The 21,330-nt window shown below is 37.5% G+C and overlaps 1 protein-coding gene and 1 long non-coding RNA gene across 3 annotated transcripts in view; one reads left to right on the forward strand and one right to left on the reverse strand.

Moving 5' to 3' along the window:
- The window catches only part of LOC309865518, a 721,161-nt gene extending 710,294 nt beyond the window's left edge, over positions 1-10,867 (reverse strand). Inside the window, exon 1 of the long non-coding RNA XR_014312143.1 lies at positions 10,793-10,867. This is a non-coding gene — a long non-coding RNA (uncharacterized lncRNA). The remainder of the gene's footprint in view (positions 1-10,792) is intronic.
- A 74-nt stretch (positions 10,868-10,941) lies between these two features.
- The window catches only part of MMS22L (MMS22 like, DNA repair protein), a 130,045-nt gene continuing 119,656 nt past the window's right edge, over positions 10,942-21,330 (forward strand). Inside the window, exons 1-7 of one of the 2 annotated variants that reach the window (XM_082731892.1) lie at positions 10,942-11,291; positions 11,676-11,854; positions 13,118-13,243; positions 14,755-14,804; positions 16,415-16,502; positions 16,597-16,774; positions 19,597-19,687. In XM_082731892.1, coding sequence (XP_082588018.1) covers positions 11,691-11,854; positions 13,118-13,243; positions 14,755-14,804; positions 16,415-16,502; positions 16,597-16,774; positions 19,597-19,687 — 697 coding nt within the window. In that variant the 5' untranslated portion in view covers positions 10,942-11,291; positions 11,676-11,690. The remainder of the gene's footprint in view (positions 11,292-11,675; positions 11,855-13,117; positions 13,244-14,754; positions 14,805-16,414; positions 16,503-16,596; positions 16,775-19,596; positions 19,688-21,330) is intronic. The other variant, XM_082731891.1, reaches the window with a different exon arrangement.

Consider the following 21,330-nt stretch of genomic DNA (forward strand, 5'->3'; position numbering starts at 1 on the left):
AGAGGGAGACAAACCATGAGAGACTCTTGCCTCCGGGAAACAAACTGAAGGCTGTGGAAAGGGAGGTGGATGGGAGGATGGGGTAAATGGGCGTTAAGGTAGGCACATAGTGTTATATGCAACAAATGAATCACTGAATACTACATCATAAACTAATGATGAACTATATGTTGGCTATATATATTGTACTATTTATGTTGGCTAATGAAATTTAAATTTAAAAAAAGAGGGCGCCTGGGTGTCTCAGTGGGTTAGGCTGCTGCCTTGGGCTCAGGTCATGATCTCAGGGTCCTGGGATGGAGTCCCACATCGGGCTCTCTGCTCAGCAGGGAGCCTACTTCCTCCTCTCTCTCTTTCTACCTGCCTCTCGGCCTACTTGTGATCTCTCTCTGTCAAATAAATAAATTAATTTAATTAAATTTAATTTAAAAAAAGAAAAAAAAGATTCAGCTTCCTAAAAATCAGGAAATTAGGGTAGAGATTAATATGCAAGAAGTAAGGAGTTCTTTTGGAAACAACCACCTGTGGAAGGGAGGGGGTAAAAGGAGTACAGGGCAGAGGGAGATGTTGAGCTGCAATGTAATCTCCATGAGGCCTCAACCAAGTGACGAGAGCTCTGAAGCTCAGATAACAAATCAGCTAACAAATCTACAACAAATCAGTTCTTTTCTATAATGGGCCAAATAGTAAATAGCTTTGGTGGACCATATAGATTTGAGGTTGCAACCCTCAAATCTGACACTGTAGGGAAAAAGCAGCTACAGACAATGTTAACTAATGGGTATGTCTGAGTTCCAATAAAACAGAAAAACTGATGGCAGGCCAGATGTGGCCCATTGGCTATAGTCTGCTCACTGATATAACTAGTATAACTGAATGACATGAAATTTAACTCATTCTCTTTCCAGACACCATAGAACATCATGTAAACCCTAGAATAAAATACATGATTTTTATGTGAAAGGGGATTAAACTATTTTCTTGTTAAGCCACTTCTATGCTGAATTTTTTGTTACTTGTAGCTGTATCCAACCCAAATTATTACAGAAATTTAGTTTAGACTGAGTGATCAAAGAAGGCTTTAGTGAAAGGGAAATATTTTAGCCTCTACAATTTAGTGCCATGAGAAAGCAAAACCAATGGGTATTTGCCAGGGCAACTGCTAGCTGTCCCTCATAATTCATATAAATCTGTCCCCTAATTTTAGTTAGAATAAAGATTGTCCTTCCCAGCTTGCCTAACTTGTAGCAAGATGTAACACAGCTAAACTAATAACAAGAAAGTACCAAAATGGGTCAGAAAATTGGTGAAATGCCTGGGCACATCTGAGGGTAGACATTATAGTTTCCAAAATACGCTCTGTGATGCTATGTGTAAGTGTATGTAGTATGAGCAGCTTCTAGAGTTGAACTTAGGGGCTTTCATGCCCTTTTACCTTTTTTTCCTTCCTGCCAACTAGAATATACATGTGCTGGACACACCAAGAGCAGTCTTCATGAACTAAGAGGTGAACTTGAAATAGAGGCCACATATTACAGAGACACAAGATTTAAGAGTCCTGAGACCATGCAACACTATTGGGTCTAGACTGATTCTATGACTCTCATGTGAGAAGGAAGGATGATTTTTCTTATTAAGTTTTAGTTATTCTGAGTTTTATACCATTTGAAGCTTTACCCAACTCAAGCTATTACAGACATGTATATTAAAATAAAGGGCCAGGGGCGCTTGTGTGGCTCAGTGGGTTAAGCTTCTGCCTTTGGCTCAGGTCATGATCCCAGGGTCCTGAGACTGAGTCCTGCATTAGGCTCTCTGCTCAGCAGGGAGCCTGCTTCCCCTGCCCCTGTCTGTCTCTCTGCCTACTTGTGATCTCTCTGTCAAATAAATAAATAAAATCTTAAAAAAATAAATAATAAAATAAAATAAAGGACCAACAGAAGTCTTTATGAGGGAGAGAGGTTTTAGCTAAGATCTCAAGGATGAAAAGGAGCCAGGCCTAGAAAAAGCAAGAGAAAAAAATAGTTCTGGCATAAGGCAAAGTTTGCACAAACATTTTGAGGCAGGAAAGAATGTGTGAGAACTGAAAGGTCAGTGTGGCTGATAATTTGTAAAAGAGATGGAGAGTGATACAAGATGCAAAGTTTGCACAAACATTTTGAAGCAGGAAAGAATGTGTGAGAACTGAAAGGCCAGTGTGGCTGATAATTTGTAAAAGAGATGGAGAGTGATACAGGATAAGACTGTGGACATAAGAAGGGGTCAAATCATGAACATGAGCTTAGATTTCACTCTGACTATACTAGAGGCCACTGAAGGATTTTAAGCAAGGAAGAGTTTTGATCCAAATTGTACCTCCCCTTCGCAGCTGCAGATGACTGCCTGCTAACACCAGATTTCCAGTGGCCCTCTAACCTCTTCCTGTTGATGTCACCTGAGCCCTCCAGGCAGTCCTCTTGGACAACCTTCTTCTTACAACACTCAGGTCTGCCTACCTCCCTCAGGACCCATATACCATTTACCCAACCTGGTGGCATTACAGCTTAGTCCCTCGATAGCACTTTTTCCTTGCCCTGATACCACAAGCCACTCCAGCCAAACTTCTGCATTTAGATCTGTCAGCGAAGAGACTGGAACCTGTGTGCTTCAAATGCCAGGGGGATGAATGTGAACCTTCCAAAGTGGTTCTCTGCAGTTCCCCTCCCTGGCCATGAGGAAGAAGAAGAGAGGTGGGGAACCACTGCAGACTTCCACAGTCTTTAAAGAAACCCCCACTCTTGAAACTCTAACTCCTAGTGATTTTTTTTTTTTTAACAAAGACTAAAATTAAATGATCAGCTAATGCTGAGAAAAGCGAATTTTGGCCATCTTCTTTGTAATAATAATTTAACACCTCAGAATATGGGTACTTTACAGTAATTTTTCTCATACTGATGCCTCAGCTGAAACTCCAAGGCTAAGAAAGTACAATTATAACATCTTTCAAAAAGATTTCCTTCCGAAAGATATGATTATTAATAGTTGAACACCAGATACAGTATTTTATTCGTTTAGTCAAATGTACTTTTAAGGATCTACTTACTATATGGAGGTAATATCCTAGACAATAAGGACATAATAATGGATAAATCTCAAGTGAATAATTTAGTGAGGAGACAGATATGGGCACAATTATTCTATTACAGTGCATAAAGTATATTACTATATATATTCTATATATATATAGTCTATATATATATATATATAAAGTAATATATATAGAGAGAGAGACAATATATATTGTGTGTTATATGACACACACATTTGTATGACATGAAAATCTATCCCAGAAATGCTTAGGAAAGAAGAGCAGAGCATCAGTACACCCTTCAGTAATCATACTGGAATACTGCCAGTCAGGGAAACTTGCCCAACCCTTGGTGTTCAGAGTTTTTATTGGGGCTCCATTATGTAGCATGATCAAATCATTACCCACGTGATTGATCTCAGTACCCAGGTTGACTGAAACTTCATGACCCAAAGGCCCATCCTAAACTACACTGTTGGTCTTTTGGATGAGGCCAGGTGCACCCTAAGCCATACTGTCAGACTATCCAGTATGACCCAAGGCCCCCAGGCAAAGACACTCTTATCACATAAAACATCCCAAAGATTATTTAGAGATCACTTCCCATAAGCTAAGGGCAAAGGTCAAATCCCCACCTTGACCAGGTTAAATTCTATCTACTTGTCAAGTCCTGGTCATTTCAAGATTCAACTGGGGAAGAATCCACTTCCCAAGCTCACTCACACTGGTTGTCAGGATTCAGTTCTTGTGAACCGAACTGAAAACCATAGTTCCTCACTGTCTGTTGGCCAGAGCCTGCCCAGAGTTTTTGCCACATGGTCCTCTCTAACATGGCAATTTACTGCATCAAAGTGAACAAGACAGAGAAAGTGACATTGAGAGTGAGAGCAAAATGGAACTCATAGTCTTTTGTAACCTAATCACAGAAGTGTTATGCTGGGACACCTGGGTGGCACAGTCTGTTAATCATCTGTCTTCCACTCAGGTCATGATCCCACATTCCTGGGATCAAGTCCCACATAAGGCTCCTTCCTCAGTAGGGAGCCTGCCTCTCCCTCAGCCTGCTACTCCCTCTGCTTGTTCTCTCTCTCTCTCTCTGGCAAATAAATAAAATAAGTGATATGCCATCAATTTTTGCCTTACTCTATTCATTATTAGGAAGTCATTAAGTTTTGTCCACATGCAAGCGGAAAAGATTACACAAAGGCACAAATACAAGGCAGCAGATATCCCTGGGGGCCATGTTAGAAGGTGCCTATCTCAGTGGGCTTAGGGAAAAGGGTAAGGACAAGGGAGAGACTGAAGGTAAAAAGAAGAGGGGTAATTGATGAACCAAACTTTTGGAGGGAAAAGGAAATAAAATGAGAGCCCATGCAGAAGGAGAAGATATTAAACATGCAGAAAAATGAATGAGGATCAATAATGAAATTTTCTTTGTCCAGATTTAAGGTCCCTATATGGTATAGTACATTGGTAATGACTCAATGCACTGAAGAGCTGCAGGAGAATTCCTTTTACTGTATAGAAATTTGCTCCTTCTCAACCAACTAAACCTCCCCATTGCTACTGAAGTAATCATTTAAATCATAGTATCTAGGCAGGGATAGCACCTGGAACATTATTAGTTCATTATCTCTTGCACAGAATTAGTGTAATAAAATACTGTGAGTTGACAGAAAGTCAACTAAAGGTGGGTTGTATACACACTGGCAATAGATAGATCATAGAAAAATCCTAATATTTGCATAACTAAGAGTTAGCCATCTTAATGTATCTTCAATGATAGTAAGTTGTTTACTAACATCATTAAAATTATATGGGTCAGATTTTACCAAATGTTAAATCCAATTCTAGGCTTATAAGCAGTAACTATAATGGTAATTCATTTGAGGTATGAAGGAATGGTCTTAAACTTTAAGTAAGATTTCGATTAAAATGGTGATAACACTCCTGAAATTGAGGGCTTTAACCTTTGGGATATACTAGATCCAGTTGAATTTATAAAGTGGCCCTACTAAAAACATGACATTCATATTAAGTTGTTTGAGTATGATAATAATAAATAGATTATTTATAAATACATTTAAAAGGAAACATTAAGTCATAATGGGTTCACTAATATAACACTCAAATTCTATCATATGTCCTCCCTTTCTGAATGTTGTTGGAGAAAATCATAAAACTAAGCTAACTGAACTCTCAATTTTTCATCATGAATCTCAAATAGTCACTCAACATCCCCAGACATTCCTACTTCCCTAGTAAGCACAAAATGATAAGTACATATCTCAAATCTCTAAAAACAACTCCTTCTCTCACTTCCAGCTGATATGTCACAGAGAAAATAGATGAAACAAAACAAAAGCCACCTCAAATTCCAACCACCCAGTTCACCAAGCTCAGCAATCTTTCTCTGCGTATCTTTCATTGTTCCTATTAATGAAAAATTGTCCCTGATTTTATTAGAAGATATGTCATCTATGTAGTGAATAGTCAACTATTGTATTCCCAATGTCTGCAGTCCCAGGACCATTCCAATTCTCTTCAACATCAACTTTTCCCTTTATACTTGGTAATTGCCATAGCCTCACATATGTGATATATTTCCTGTCTTCAAAACACCATCTCTTGATGCCCACATCTCCCTCCTGCCCTAATTTTTATTATTTATTTATTTATTTCTAAGATTTATTTGTTTGAGAGAGAAGAGAGAGAGAGAGTGTTTGTGTGTAAGAGCACGTGGATGCTCACTAACATGGAGGGGGCAGAGGAGGAGGGAGGGAGGGAGAGAATCTTCAGTAGACTCCCTGCTGAGAGCAGAGCCCCACACAGGGCTGGATCTCAGAGCCCTGAGATTATGACCTAAACCAAATCAAGATTTAAATGCTACTGAGTCACCCTACTTAGTCACCCAGGCACCCCTCTGCTTTATTTTAAATTAAATTCCTGGGTAAAGTTTCTATATTTGCTGACTCACCTCTCACTTTCTAGCCAACCCACTCTATATCTGACATTTTCCCCCACTACTTAACTGAAATGTTTTTTATCAGCATCAGTAAGGACACATGTATTGCAAAATTCAATGCTTAATTTGCTTTCTCTTATTCCACTTAATACCATTTGATATAGAGTTGACCCTTGAGCAAATGGGTTTGAACTGTGTTGGTCTACTTACATGCAGGTTTTGTTTTGTTTTGACAGTACTATAAATGTGTTTTCTCTTATGGACTTATTAACATTTTCTCTAGCTTATTTTAATACAGTATATAATACATATTAAACATGAGTTAACTGGCTGCTTATATTATTGGTAAGGCTTCCAGCCAACAATAGGCTACTAGTAATTAAGTTTGGGGGGGGATAAAAAGTTACATGTGGATTTTCAACTGTACTGGGGGTGAGTGCCAACTCTAACAGAATAGATAGGCCAGGAATAAACTCTCTATTCTGTTCCATTGACTATGTCAATCCTTACCCCAATACCATACGGTTTTGATTATTGCAGCTTTACAATAAGTCTTTATTTATAATAAGTCATGTGCTGTGAATCTTCCAATATTGTTCTTATCCAAAATTGTTTTGGTTATTCTAAATCCTTTGCATTTCTATATCAATTTCTGAAAGTATTTGTGAGTTTCTACAAAAGAAAGGACCATTGGAGTTTTGATTGGCATGCCATTGAATTTATAGATAAATTTTGGAAGAAACCTTAATAATATTGAGTCTTCTAATTCATTATCCATGCTGTATCTTTAAAAAAAAAAAAAAGATTTGTTTATTTGAGAGAGAGGAAGAGAAAGCATGAGTGTCGAGTGTTGGTGAGGAGCAGAGGGAGACACAGACTTTCCATTGGGCAGGGAAGCCCAATTCAGGGCTCAGGCTCAGGCTAAATCCCAGGACCCTGGGATCATGACCTGAACCAAAGGCAGTCCCTTAACCGACTGAGCCACCCAGACACTCTATGCGGCATCTTTTTATTTAACTGGGTATTCTCAAACTTCTCTCAGCAATATTTTATAATATTGAGCATATAAAATCTTATTTATATTTTTAGATTTGTATCTAAGAACTCTTGATGCTATTAAAATGGTATTGCTTTTTAAATTCTAATTTCTAAGTGTTCATGAATTATCCAGAAAAACACAAATTGTTTTTTACATATTGATGTTGAACGCTTCCACCCTGCTGAATACATTGAGTTCTAGTAGCTGTTTTTTTAGATTTTTAAGGATTTCCTACATAAAGGATTACGTCTTCTAAGAATGATAGCAGTTTTGCCTCCTCCTTTCCCATCTCTTTCATTCTCATACCTTATTGGATTGGTTAGTTACTTCAAGTACACTGCTGAATAGAAGCAGAGAAAGTAGACATCATAGCCTTGTTCTCAGTGTTCTGCAGAAAGCATTCATTTTCATGATTTCAATAGTAGGTCTGCCGTAGTTGCCATTTACCAGGTTAAGGAAAATTTTCTTTTATTCCTAGTTTGAAAAGGTTTTATCATGAATGAATATTGAATTTTTCAAGTGATTTTTTTCTGCAGATTGAGGTGATGTGGTTTTTCTTTTTACAATCTGTTGATATAATGAACTACTCCAGTTGTGTTTAGAAATTTGGACAAAACCTGCATTCCCAAGATGAACCTGATTTTCCTAGTGTATATCATCCTTTTCATATATTGCTGGATATTATTTGATAAAATTTCTGTCTCCAAGTGAATGAGACTGGATTATAATCTTCTTTGTCAAGTTTGGTATCTGTGTAATGCTGGTCACATTATATGAGTTTTGAAGTATTTCATCCTCTTCTTTTTTCTGAAAGAGTTAGTAGAGAATTGATATTATTCCTTCCTTAAATGTTTAGGAGAATTCAACAGTACAGCCCTCTGGTCCTGGAATTTTCCTTGTAAGAAAAGTGTGTATATGGTGTGTGAGAAAGAGAGAGAGAGAGAGAGAGAGAGAGAGAGGGGGGGGAATTTTTTAACTGAAGATTGAAATTACTATGATGGATATAGAGCCATTCAAGTTTTCTTTATCTTCTTTTGTGAGTTTTGGCAGTTGGTGTCTTTCAAAGACTTTGTCCATTTCATCTGTTTCTTGGCATAAAATGTTCTTAATATCCTTATATGTAGAGTCTATAGTGATGACATATTTTTAATTCCTGATATTGGTAATTTGTGTTTTCTCTCTCTCTCTCTTTTTTTTTTTTTTTCTTAGTCAGTCTGGCTAGAGAGTGTATCAATTATACTGGTCTTTTCAAAGAACCAGCATTTTTTTTTTTTTTTTTAAGTAGGCTCCACGTCCAGCCTGGAACCCAACCTTGGGCCTGAATTCATGACTCCAAGTTCACGACCATGATCTGAAGGATCTGAGATCAAGATTCGACATCCAGGCAAATGAGTCACACAGGTGTGCTTCACAGAACCACTTTTTGATTGCACTTATTTCCTCTATTCTTTTGCGTCATCCCACTTATTTCTCCCCTTTGTTATTTCCTCCATTTAACAATTTGGCTTTATTTTGCTGGATTTTTTCTAGTTGATAAGAAATTTAAATCATTGAACTCTTTCTTCTTCTTTAATGTAAACAGTTAAAATTATAAATTATAATGTGCTTTCATTTTTATTTAATTCAAAATATTTTCTCATATTCCTAGTGACTTCTTCTTTGATCCATGGGTTAATTAGAAGTGGTACTTAATTTCCAAATATTTAGAGATTTCTTTCAGGTGTCTGTTACCGGTTTCCAGTTTAATTTCATTGTGATCAGACAGTATGATTTCAATCCTTTTAATGTTGAAGAAATTTGATTTCTGGCAAAGAATGTGGTGGTCTACCTTAGTCAATGTTCCATATGTACTTGTAAAGAGTGTATTATCAGGTTGAGTCACCTATAAATACATCAATTAGGTCAAGTTGGTTGATAGTACGGTTCAAGTCTATAATAATTCTCTCTTTCTTGGTTCTACCAATTACAGAGAGAGCAGTGTTGAGCTCTGTAACTAATTATTGGTTTGGGTTTTTCTCCTATAATAAATTTGTCCATATATATATATAAATGTTTATATATATTATCCCTTTTTACATATATTAATATATATAAAGTAATATATATAAATATATAATATTATATCCCTTTATATATATATATATATCAAAGTTATTATACATTTAGTATTGTTATGTCTTCTTTATAAGATTTACCCCTTTCTGTCAGATTCACTCTCTACCCTTCTTCACGCTGGACTCCATCCTGGGAGCCTGAACTTTATAGGTTACATGCTTGCCCTCTGTCTTTAGGTTGAAAGATGTCCAACCACCAGTTGGGACAGTGCAGTACAGAGGGAAAATGGTTTGCGTACTTAATCCTTCCAGCTCCTCTCTGCTGGATTACAGGTTGGCAGGAACTATGTTCCTTTATGAAGGTAAGATAGGTGACTCTCAGGTAGGTGGCTCCTGCCTGAACAAGGCTCTGGTAATCCCTCTTCCCCTAAAACTCTTAGGCCTAAGGATGATAATGACTCTCTGATTAGTTCTGGATGCTTCATGGTCACTTTTTGTTTTCCAGAAACCCTGTCCATATCTTTATAAATGCCCTTTCATTAAGCATCTTTAATCACCTCTCTTCAGCATGGTGTCTGTTTACTTGCTGGGGTTCTTACTGAAATGCATCAGAGTACTAGCTTACATTATTTACAGGGAACTTACTTGGTTCTTCACATTCTACTTATTGGTTCAACCAAGTTGATCTCTTATCAGGCACTTGAAAAAGGAAAAAGGGGTCTATTAGAATGTTTTGATTAGAGGAAGAAATAATAATGTCTGTTGAACCAATTCTCCTAAACATTGCTGGGGCCCAGTATTCTCTGACCAAGACACTGTTTCCTATGGATTGTTACAGATGAAAGGTGTCATGCTAGAACTCCCCCTGGACCCTAAAATCTCCAGGTCGCCAACAAGACATGAAGTCTCAGGGCACATCCTGTGAACTTAATGGGCTTTGGACCCTTCGCAGTAGCTCCAGGTTAAAGTCAGAATAGGGATCATATTGTGTTTTTCCCCCTTCCTCATCCCATTTCTTAGAACATGTGCAGTATCTGGTTTGAACAGAGGAGTTAAGACAGGTTCTCCGAACAGGAGTTAAACCCAGGACAAACTATTCTGGAGCAATGGGCAATGGCGAATACTCAAAATTATAGATCTGAAGGCGCAATTATCACGTTTTCCTCGAATTTTAAGTCAGTGATACACTTAAAAGTATATCTCTGATTTACACTGTGAAAAGTCTTCTGCATAGGTTCTAAAGAATACTTTTAAAAGATACCAATGCTGCCCATGGGTTATACCTCCCAAGAGCGACCAGGCTTAACCGACTGAAATCTGGCCAGATGTACTGCAAATAAGGGGAGCGGCGGTTTTATGCCAAAAGCAAGGACCACCTGACTTCCTAGGTGCTTCTACAGGCTGGGTTAACCTCATTTTTGCACATGCCTCGTCCACAAACCACGAACAATAGGCATCCTTGATCTTAACAAAAGCGTTGCTGGCACTAGCGGGGCAACAGTAGGGGATGCCGCGGCTCTGGGTGTGAACGAGATACCCACTTTGACCTCACTTGAGCAAGAGTCTTCTTCTGGGCTCGGCGCGGAGAACACCCAGCTGTCCCTACGCCTTGCTCACCTCAGCCTCCAGTTTCCTTTCCCCGTGAGGGCCCGCCTTCCCGCCGAACTCACCAATTAAAGCTACACACACAGGGAGCCGGGGAGGGGTGGGGACCCGCGGCTCGCAGGACCGAGTCCTCGGGCGGCTGACTCTCGCGAGAACCCGCGGAGCGCCGGCGGTTCCCGCCGAGACCACGCGAGCGGATCTCCAGGGGCGGGCTGCGCCGTGGCCCCGCCCTTCCTGGGAGCGGGCGCGCCGTGGCGGGAAGTTCGCCTGTTTTCTGATTTAGACCTCACCAGCGTCGGGGCTGTAGACCCGGCAGCTGGGGGGCGGATCTCGGGGCCCGAAAGTGTGAGCAGGTACGCCGTGCTTCCATCGAGGGGCGTCCGGGTGCGCAGGACTCCGGCTTCCTTCGCCCTGTGCCCGGCGCGGGCTGGTCCCCGCCGAGTGGGGACCTGGCGGAACTTGCCTCCGGTCTGGGAGAAACGAAGATTGGCGCCGGGCGGTCCCTGATCCCCACCCGGAGTGCTCAAGGGAACTTTCCCACCGCGCGGCTGGGAAGCGGGCTCGGTACGTTTCGGTGACGCAGCTGGCGGCGCAGGGCGAGGAGGGGTCGGCAGCTGAAGCTGGATCTGTCCTGCAAACATTGCTTTCCTTTTCACGCTGTCCCGGCTGCAGAATCCGACCTAGGTGGCAGGTGTGAAGTTCCTGCCACAACCAGTCGGGGTGGGGGGGGGGCGTGCATTCTCAGTTCTGACAGCCTGGATATCGGGGTGTCGGTGTGGGGAGAGTTTTTTGAGGAATTGGGTCCTCGGGCTTGTTTCTTTGTGCTGGAGGGACCTTTTGAGAACTTTCTGAGATCACCGCCAATCTCTGTGCCTGTCCCACCTCCTGGAATCTAATCCCAGGATCTTTGGAGTCTTGAATGATAATTGTGAGTTCCAAACATTTCAGGACCGAAAATAAATCATGGATAACTGTTGTGCTGCGCCGATGTTCCTGACCGACAGCTTGGAACTGGAGCTGGGGACAGAATGGTGCAAACCCCCTTGCTTTTCTTGTGGTTTTGACAACACAGGAGGAGGAAGTCATTTTTCTGGAGAGTCCTACCTTTCGAGCGGAGCCCTTAAGCGGTAGGTTAAAAACATCGGAGACGGTGTTTTTCCCTTATCAAATTTTCCATCAGTTTGTTAGGAATGTTAATCGGTTATGATTTCAGTCAACTAAACTTCGATGTTCAAGCCATGTTTTTGCAAATCGGCGTAGGCTGTTTGTAACATAGGTGCAGGCTATCAGTTCTGTTATCGTTTTCCTGGTTAGAGCATACCTGAAAGATTTTTGGATATTGAAGAGAACTTTTTTTTTTAAAGATTTTATTTATTTATTTGACAGAGATCACAGGTAGGCAGAGAGGCAGGCAGAGAGAGAGAGGAGGAAGCAGGCTCCCCGCTGAGCACATAACCCGATGCGGGACTCGATCCCAAGATCCTGAGATCATGACCTGAGCCTAAGGCAAAGGCTTTAACCCACTGAGCCACCCAGGCGCCCCTGAGGAGAACTTCTTGATACTGGATGTTTTCTTAACTCACAGCTACCTCAGTTTGGGGGTAGGAAACTGGCTACTAACTTCCCCTTTTACTTAAAGTGAATTCTGAACTAGCTGGGCTCTTCGAAATGGTATCTCCTTCTAAAACATGAAATAATAATCAGGAGCTCGTCAGTAATTCTTAAGTTAGACATAGACATTGTTTTGTTGCCCCAGTTCCTTCTGATTCTGTGTATCTGTACACAGAAGTCAGTCTTATTTTTGTTTTAGCTTTTGAATAAATTCACCACATTGTGTTAAGTTCACAGGAATGTTTTAAAATTCTTACCTTGGGCAGATGTACCCAAATCGCTGTAAAACTGCAGTTGTTGAAATATTTTGGAAATACCTGCTGAGGCAATTTCAGTCAGAAAGGAAGCCATTTTTGCTGATTTTATAGTTGTACCTTGTTTGAGACCGTAAAAGAGTTTATTCAGTTTGATTATGCTCCAGACATGGCTCAGAGTAACTCTGAGCTGTTTTAAAAATTAAATGTCCCCTCAAAGGATGAAATTCTTCAACTGAAGACCATAGGCAAAAAAAAAATGTTCTCTAGACTTACTTTTTGAGGTTTTCCCCTAAGTTACATTTTTTCTTTAGTTATGCTTTTTTATCACTATATGTGGCTGAATTTTTCATACAATCTAAATGTAGTAATTCCTGAATATGTAAGGTACCAAGGTATATCATAATTTTATGATATCATTGTTGACATGTCACATGCCATATGGATTTATATAATGACAAGAAAGATATGCTATAGTTGGGATTTCGCATACTTTTTATGAGATTAAATCAGCTTTCATTTCAGATTAATTTTGAATCTTGACCCTTTACCAACTAATTTTGAAGAAGATACAGTGGAAATATTTGGCATTCAGTGGGTTACTGAAACAGCATTAGTGAATTCATCTAGAGTACTTTTTCATTTATTCAGGTATGTTTTGTTTTGTTTTTAACTGCTTTTGAGCATAGATGTTATTCAGTTGTGTAAGTTGGTTTGCCAGGTGGTTTCTAATAACTGTATTACAAAAGCGTGAGTGGAGTTAGTTCATGTTGCTCCCTTGATTATCTTATCAGTAACAACAATCCCATAGTAAAGTTTGATGGAACAGTGTTTTAATGAGTTTTTAAGTGAGTCTTCATTTTTCTTTACACTTTTTATTGTTAACATCATCTATTGAAGACAAATATTTAAGGCTTTGAACCATATTATCATTTTGGAAGAAAACTAAAATACTACTTTTGTTGCTGAATTGTCATAGTCTTTCACTGATGTTTAGGGAATGAACTCAGACTTTACAAATACATCTTTCAGACTGTAGATTAATGTGAGTAATTAATATGATCAGTTTGGACATTAAAAAATTTTAGTGAAATTTTCCAAACACACACAAATGTAGAGAGAGTTCTATAATGAACCTTCACATGCCCTCCCTCAGTAGCAATAAACAAGGTTTTAACACATTTTCTTCATCTGTCCCTTTCCCTCTTTTTTTTAGTTTAAGTATTTATAGCAGATTCCAGACATCATGTTACTCTCATCCTTAAGTATTTTCAATTAAGCATTTCTTAAAAATATGAACTTTTGAAAAACAAACAGTGTCTCATTATCACGATTAACATTCATTATCATTTAACAAAATAATTCCTTATCATTTAAAACACAGTCCATATTTAGATTTTACATGATTTTGAACTGGAATCAGTTGTTGAAAGCAAATTATTATTTAAAAATACATTAAGAATATGTATGTAGTACATTTAAATGGAAATGTGGAGCAATTCTTTCTCCCACCCTCATCCCTTCAGGCCTTGTGAAGAGACAGTGTAGCCTTGTTGTATGAGCCTTGTTATATGTTTTACTGGGAGAACAGGTTGACTGAGTGATTCTTTGTAAACCTGAACGTAACAGAGTGAGTTGAGTATTTATTCAGGACATAGGTGAAGTTGAAAGGCAATTAGGAAGAAAGACAAGAGATTACTTTCAGGTATTAAGGGGGGGCACATCATAAATATAGCTTTCCTTGATAACTCTAGTCTAAGTTACTCTGTTCTTCTGAACTCCTATAGTATAATATTCTGATACAATTTAACATTTTGTTATGTAACTGTTAATGTAGGATTTTTATTAAGTATCTTAAACTTTTTGAGTGTATATAAACAATCTCATTGATAGCAAAATCTATAATTATAATTATATATACAAATATGCAGCTTTTAATAGATATTTTGGAAGGGCAAACAAAGGCATGTTTTATCTTTTCTCAGTCTTCACTATCTGAAGTTGACCCTGTAATAAATATCCACAAAGTTTTTAAACATTCACAAGTGAGAGGCTCTGCACATACTAAAGCTATGTAATGCGTTTGGAAACATCCCTATAATTATTACATGCTTTAAACTTTTCCAAAATTAACTCTTACCTTATTTTTTTTTTTATATTAGGCAGCAACTATACAACTTGGAAACCTTATTACAGGCTAACTGTGATTTTGGTAAGTTTTAAGTGTTTTTCATGGCAAAAAAGAATTGCACATCTATTTTTGATGCATAGTTAGGATATAATAATGTGGAGGAAGAAACATTAGGTTAGAGGTTCAGGATAGTGTTTTGTGTTCAGAAAAAATGTGACATTTAAATTTTTTGTAGCTGTGATTTATAGTATTTTTCTATGTCTGTGATAAAATTGAGTTAGGGCTAAACATTTCTAAAGTGAATTAGCAAATTGCTTTAAGGGGTGGGGAGTGGGACCTCATGCTGTCTTGGTCTTTTGGTTTGTTTTTAACATTTAATGGGTTTTTCCGTTGAGGGTGCGATTGATATAGTTAAGGTAGGAAAGGGGATTGAAGGCAGTGTTTTAGTGGGGGCTTGCTGCTTCTCCTTTCTGGCAACTGTGCTACAGTGTAGTAATTAGAATCATGGCAGTGTCACCAGCCTGGGTTTCAACCTAGCTAACTGTTGGTCTCACACCAGGTAATGGTTCCCATCTCATTGTGTTCTTGTGAGGATAAATGATATAATGCGTGTTAAGTGCTCAGGCTAATATCTGTTATTAGTGGTGCCCAGCAACTAAAGATCACCTGGACACACCTTTGGTCAATGAAAGGTTGAGTGGCTTACTGACACAAGAAGGAAATATACATCATGAGAAACGGGGCTTCTCAGAGAGTAGGGAGGGGCTTGTGATAGGGTTTATACTTGTGCTGGTGATTCGGAGAGAGTTTAAGGGGACTAGGACTTTATTTTGGATTGGATGCTGTTAAGAAGCAGGGACAATGTAATGAACTGAATATGTTAATTTTTGTCTAGGAGGGGTAGGACCAATAAAGACAGGCTAGGGAGGGTTCTAATTAGTAAAGAAGTAATAGTCATGTTAGGTGCAAGAGGAAAATATTTTGTTTTTGTATTTTGTTAGCTTTTCATGATCACAGAGAGATTTTGTTTTTGTCTTGTTTCACCATAATCACAGAGTGGCCTCATCTGATTACTTTCGACATTTTATGAAAATCTTAATTTCAGTAGGGAACATCATGACCTAGTTGTTAGCTATTGGCCGGAAGGGCTGTTTTGTTTTCTCACTATGTGCTCAGTAAATGTTGAGTATTATTTATCACCTGAGGCCCTCCTTCATGCCAGGTACTGTGTAAGGTCAATGAATCGAAGTGGGAGAATCTGCTGAGGAGTTTGTAGTTGGTAGGACATACAGGCACACAAGCATAGGACAGCTTGGTAAATGAGGAGTGCAGTAATTGCAGAGTGTGTAAGCTGCTATGGGAGCCTGGGGCTTCATCTGTTTAGGTGCCCATGACTGAGTGATGCCAGATCTTGGTCTATAAGGAAAAAGTAGGTAGGTGAAAGTTTTGGGGATCAGGAGAGTTCTGTGTAGAAACAACTGTATAGTCAAAATCATTTAGGTGTCTTAAAACCTAAGTTCAGGGAGCAGGAAGTGGTAATTATGTATGGTTGGATCAGAATGTGTGATAGAGTGATGAGTTTGGAAGGGATGAAATCACAAATGAATTTCTGCTTGTATGGCTCACAAATTTTTTTTTTGTCACTGCCCACTGATTATTTAAACTTTGATAACAGTCTATTTTGGCTTCAGGGAAGATATCCACTCTACACTGCAAAGCAGACAATATTAGACAGCAATGCGTGACATTTCTTCATTATGTTAAAGTTTTCATCTTTAGGTAAGATGTCAAATGGGTATTTTGATTACTGTGTGAACTTCTGAGTGCGTGTTCATCCAGACTCTGGTTATTTATCGCATATGTCTTTTTTTAGGTACCTGAAAGTACAAAATGCCGATAGTCCTGTTCCTGTCCATCCCTATGAAACTTTGGAGGCACAACTTCCTTCTGTGTTGCTTGATGAACTTCATGGATTACTCTTGTATATTGGACATCTATCTGAACTTCCCAATATTAATCTAGGAGCATTTGCAAATCAAAACCAAATTAAGGTTTGAATTATTTCATTTAATTTTTAAATCATCAGGTTTCTCTCTTTGTGCAAGGAATTCCCTCAAGAATGAGGGAAACCAGTTAAGAGTGCAGCTCTGGAACCAGACAGAGTTCAAATTCTGGCTCCTATCCTAATTATGTGCCATTGGGCAAGCAATACCTCTTGCCTTAGTCTTCTCATGTATATAATTGATTTGCTTCCTAGAGTTATTAGGAAAATTAGATAAATTAAAATTAATTAAATAAAGTGCCTAGACTATAATAGGCTAAAGTAGTGTGGCTTTTCTTGATTCCAATTTATAATGTGCAGATATGCACAGTTTTCAAAGCAAAATAACCTTTATTTTAAAAAATCGGTGTCATTTTTCCCATTGATGAAGGTTTGGGCAAATCCTAGTATCTATTGCAGTAAAATTCAAGATCACCTTATAAAAGTTACACTTTCAAAATCTAGCATTATGTCTGTTCTTAGTTTTGAGAGCTTTTTGGAGTATGATTAACATTGTTTTGACTATGCCCCTTTTTTCAACCTGTGAAATCATTCCTACTGAAGTTTGGTTTTTAAAAATTTATATTGATAGCATTACCCAGCTTATAGATGTAGTTAACAAATGCTCCATAAGAAAATGTGAGCTTATGTGAGCGGCAAATTATAATTCCCCATGGGATTCCTTGAACTGTCAACTTCTTTCATCTAATTTGACTTACTCCAATTTGAATAACATTCAGTTTTTAGGCATGTGTCTTTGCCAAAGTGTAATGTATGAATAAATGTTTATATATTTTTCTGAAGTTTAACAACAACAAAATAATGCACTCTTTTTATCAGGGACCAATATATGTAATACTAAAAATAATGGGTCCTAATTGAATTTGCAGGTTAATATCTCTAATCCATAGAAAGCAAATAGGTAATTGCCTTTAATCATGACACTTAATAAATATTTGTGGATAGATTATGGGAGAGGGATATTTTTCCTTCATTTTGGTCTCGATAACATCAGACTGGTTTCATTTTCTGGATATTAATTAACTGCTTAAGAAAATAAAAATTAATAATTTATCTAGTAGTGGAAATAAAGACTGCAAAGGTTCTCAAACTAGGTTTTGCTTTTCATAGGTTTTTTAATTAAAGCAAACTTGAAAAGAGGTTATTTGAAGATCAGAAGGCTGAATTTTTAAAGCATATAAACAAAAAAATCATACTCTGAAATCCTATTTTCTGAAACAACAGAAAAAAATCTTAAAAAGTATCTTTCAAGACGTAATATATTTCTTGTGTTTTACCTATCTTATTTATGAAAAACATTGATGGTATTTTCAGTTAAGCATTTGTCTTATTTTTTTTTTAAGATTTTATTTATTTATTTGACAGAGATCACAAGTAGGCAGAGAGGCAGGCAGAGAGAGAGAGAGAGGAGGAAGCAGGCTCCCCGCTGAGCAGAGAACCTGATGTGGGGCGCAATCCCAGGACCCTGAGATCATGACTTGAACCGAAGGCAGAGGCTTTAACCCACTGAGCCACCCAGGCGCCCCAAGCATTTGTCTTATTTTTAAGGAAATTTTTTTATTAGAGATATTTGTTGGGTATTATGTATGACAGATATTTTCATCAATTTTTTTTAGCAATTAAGGTGTTTTGCTATGGAGATGGTTTAAGTTTTGTATATAGTTACATTTGTTGGATTTTTCTTGTGTATCATCTCTGTGCGGTTGTTAAAAATGTACTTGTTTTTTATATTTATCTTTCTAATTCATCTCTTTTTAAAAATATGCCCTGAGGTGGGAAATCTAACTTCAGTTTCTTGCAAATGAATAGGATAATAACCAGTCTTTTAATGAATGGCCCACGTTTTCCCACTGACTGGACATAACCGCGTTTGTTTCTCTCTTGCCAATTTTTATTATTTATTTATTTCTGAGCCAATACTGTTTTTTCTAGTGTAGCATTTTATTTTGCTTGCATATTTGGTAAGAAAGGTCCCCTCTCTGTCATTCTTCCTTGTTCTCTTAATATAGCGTGTATATCATTCTTATTTATTTTTGAGGTGATACTAAATGTTGGCTAGGGGAAGGTTATGGAAAACCCTACTACATAGCACAGCAGTTAAGAGCACTGGCTTTTGAATCAGAATTAGATTTGACTCTTAATGCATGAGATGGAATGTAAATTTCTTCACTGCTTTTAACTTCAGTTTCTTAATTGGCATCTCAGTAGTGTCTACATGATAGTCTAAAGTTCTCCTGTTGAAGTATTTTATAGGAGTTCCTGGGTACTCATTACATTTAAAAACATATTTGCTAGCTAAAATCTAAAACAAGATTATGAAAATAAGTGGTTAAAAAATTCTTTTACTGCCTTGCTGCTGTAGTAAAATCAGAGGTTGGTTGGAGGGCCTTTACGGGGCGCCTGGGTGGCTCAGTGGGTTAAGCCTCTGCCTTCGGCTCAGGTCATGGTCTCAGGGTCCTGGGATCGAGCCCTACATCGCCCCCACCCCCACCTGCTGCTCTGCCTACTTGTGATCTCTATCTGTCAAATAAATAAAATCTTAAAAAAAAAGAAGGGCCTTTACTATACAAGTCTATTCAGCAGCTTCAAGGTGGGTCTGTCCTAAATCATCAGACGAATATATGCTTTCAAAGATCTCCAGTGAAAGATTCTTCTAATGGACAAGACCAGGTTTTTCCCTGAGCTTTTAAATAGTGGGTAAAGTTAATTGGTTCTTTATCCTTGTGTATATGGAGGAGTGTCATAGCATGCTGTAAAATACCTACTAAAATACTATGAATTCTCAATCACAGTTGATAATGTCATTCACAGCTTTTTCCACCATCATGGCATTTATTACATCTCCACTTAGATATCCATTGGATGGTGCTAGAAATTCTTCACATGCTTGGTGAAAAATTGAGTAAGTTTATGGATTTCTTATTTGTCTTTTTAAAATCTAAACCCTTAATTGCTTTTAAAAAATTACAGGTCATCATTGCTTTCTGTGTTTTTTAATTTTTATTTTACACCAAAGAGTAACCCAAGTAGAAAGTCAGGTCTTATTCCTTTTTTTTTAAGAGAATGATTTGGTCCATTTATCTTTCCATACTTCTTAGTGTGTGTGTGTGTGTGTGTGTGTGTGTGTGTGTGTGTGTGTGTGTGTGTATAGAGGTATATACATATACACACACATGAGTAGGATTTTTGTCTTTGTTTCTAATTAACCAGAAATGGTAGTGTTCTGTTGTAGTGTTTTATTCAGTAGTTTTTTAGAGATCTGTTCATGTCCATACATATAGTCATACTTCATTTAAGGGCTGTATGTTATGACTCCATTATAATTTATTTAACCAAGCCTATTTTTAAAATATTTCAGTTCTTTTCTTTTTTTTTTTGACACTACAAGTAATGCTTCACGGAACATTTTTGTGTATATATACATCTTTGAATACATGTACAAGTTATTCTTAGAGTAGATTCTTAGAATTGGAGGAGCACATCCAGCTTTAATCTCATAAACACTGCGTAGTTGCTGTGCAGTTTCCCCAGTTTGTACCCACTGCGAGCGTGCCTTTGCCTCAGTCTCTTGCCAGTAGTGGATATTATCAATTACATTTATTTTTTGCCAAATAGTACATGAAAAATGATATTGAATCTCTGTTTTACAATTTTCTGAGTGCCAATGAAGTTGAACATTTTTACGTAATTTTACTGTTTTTTATAGTTGCTTTGTTACTTGTTCATTATCTTTTGCTAATGTTTCTTTTTAAAAAATAATCAGTAGTTTATATATATTATGTGTAGTACTTTTTTTATTTTACATATTGCCTGTTTATTTCTTGGTCTTATTCTTTGGCATCTTTTGAGTCCATTAGTAATATTTTGTAAATATTACTTATTTGTAAATTATATAAATTACTTAGGTTATAAAGACATCCATTATCTCAATACCTGATTTTCGGTAAACTAATAAATACAAAAATAACATGTATGTACATATATGTGTGTATATACTTACATATATACATGCGCACAAATATATAAAGATGTCTACAAATACATAATTTCTTCTCTCACATGGACTTTATTTCAGATATTTCCTTGGAGCAATACTCTAAGATGTACTTAATCTGATAATAGGTACACATTTTAGTATCTCTTACCTTGGTGTGCTCAGTTCATACCACAAAACAATCGTATGTGATTAATTTATCAGCATTTGTTCGAAAAATGTTTTAAAGCCATTACTGGTCAAAAATATTGATCAAGATTTTCTAGAATTTCCCTGCTTTTTTTTTTTTTTTTTCTTAAGTGACATTACATTGTTACTTTTTAAAAATGGCCACATTAAGAAAAGAGAAGTCTGTTAAGTGGCACTTGAGAAAATTGAAAATTACCTTTTTTAGGTAATGTATATCAGTGGTCATATAAGAAAGGAATTGTCCCCAAATTTAACTCTTATTTCTAAAGAAATTTGTTTTTAAACTGTATGTGTTGCAGTTTCATTGTAAGTCAATTTAAAAGCATACAGTTCCTTTCATCCTTCTGAATTAGTAAAAATCT

Source organism: Mustela nivalis (genome assembly GCF_964662115.1).
Source record: "Mustela nivalis genome assembly, chromosome: 5".
NCBI lineage: Eukaryota > Metazoa > Chordata > Mammalia > Carnivora > Mustelidae > Mustela > Mustela nivalis.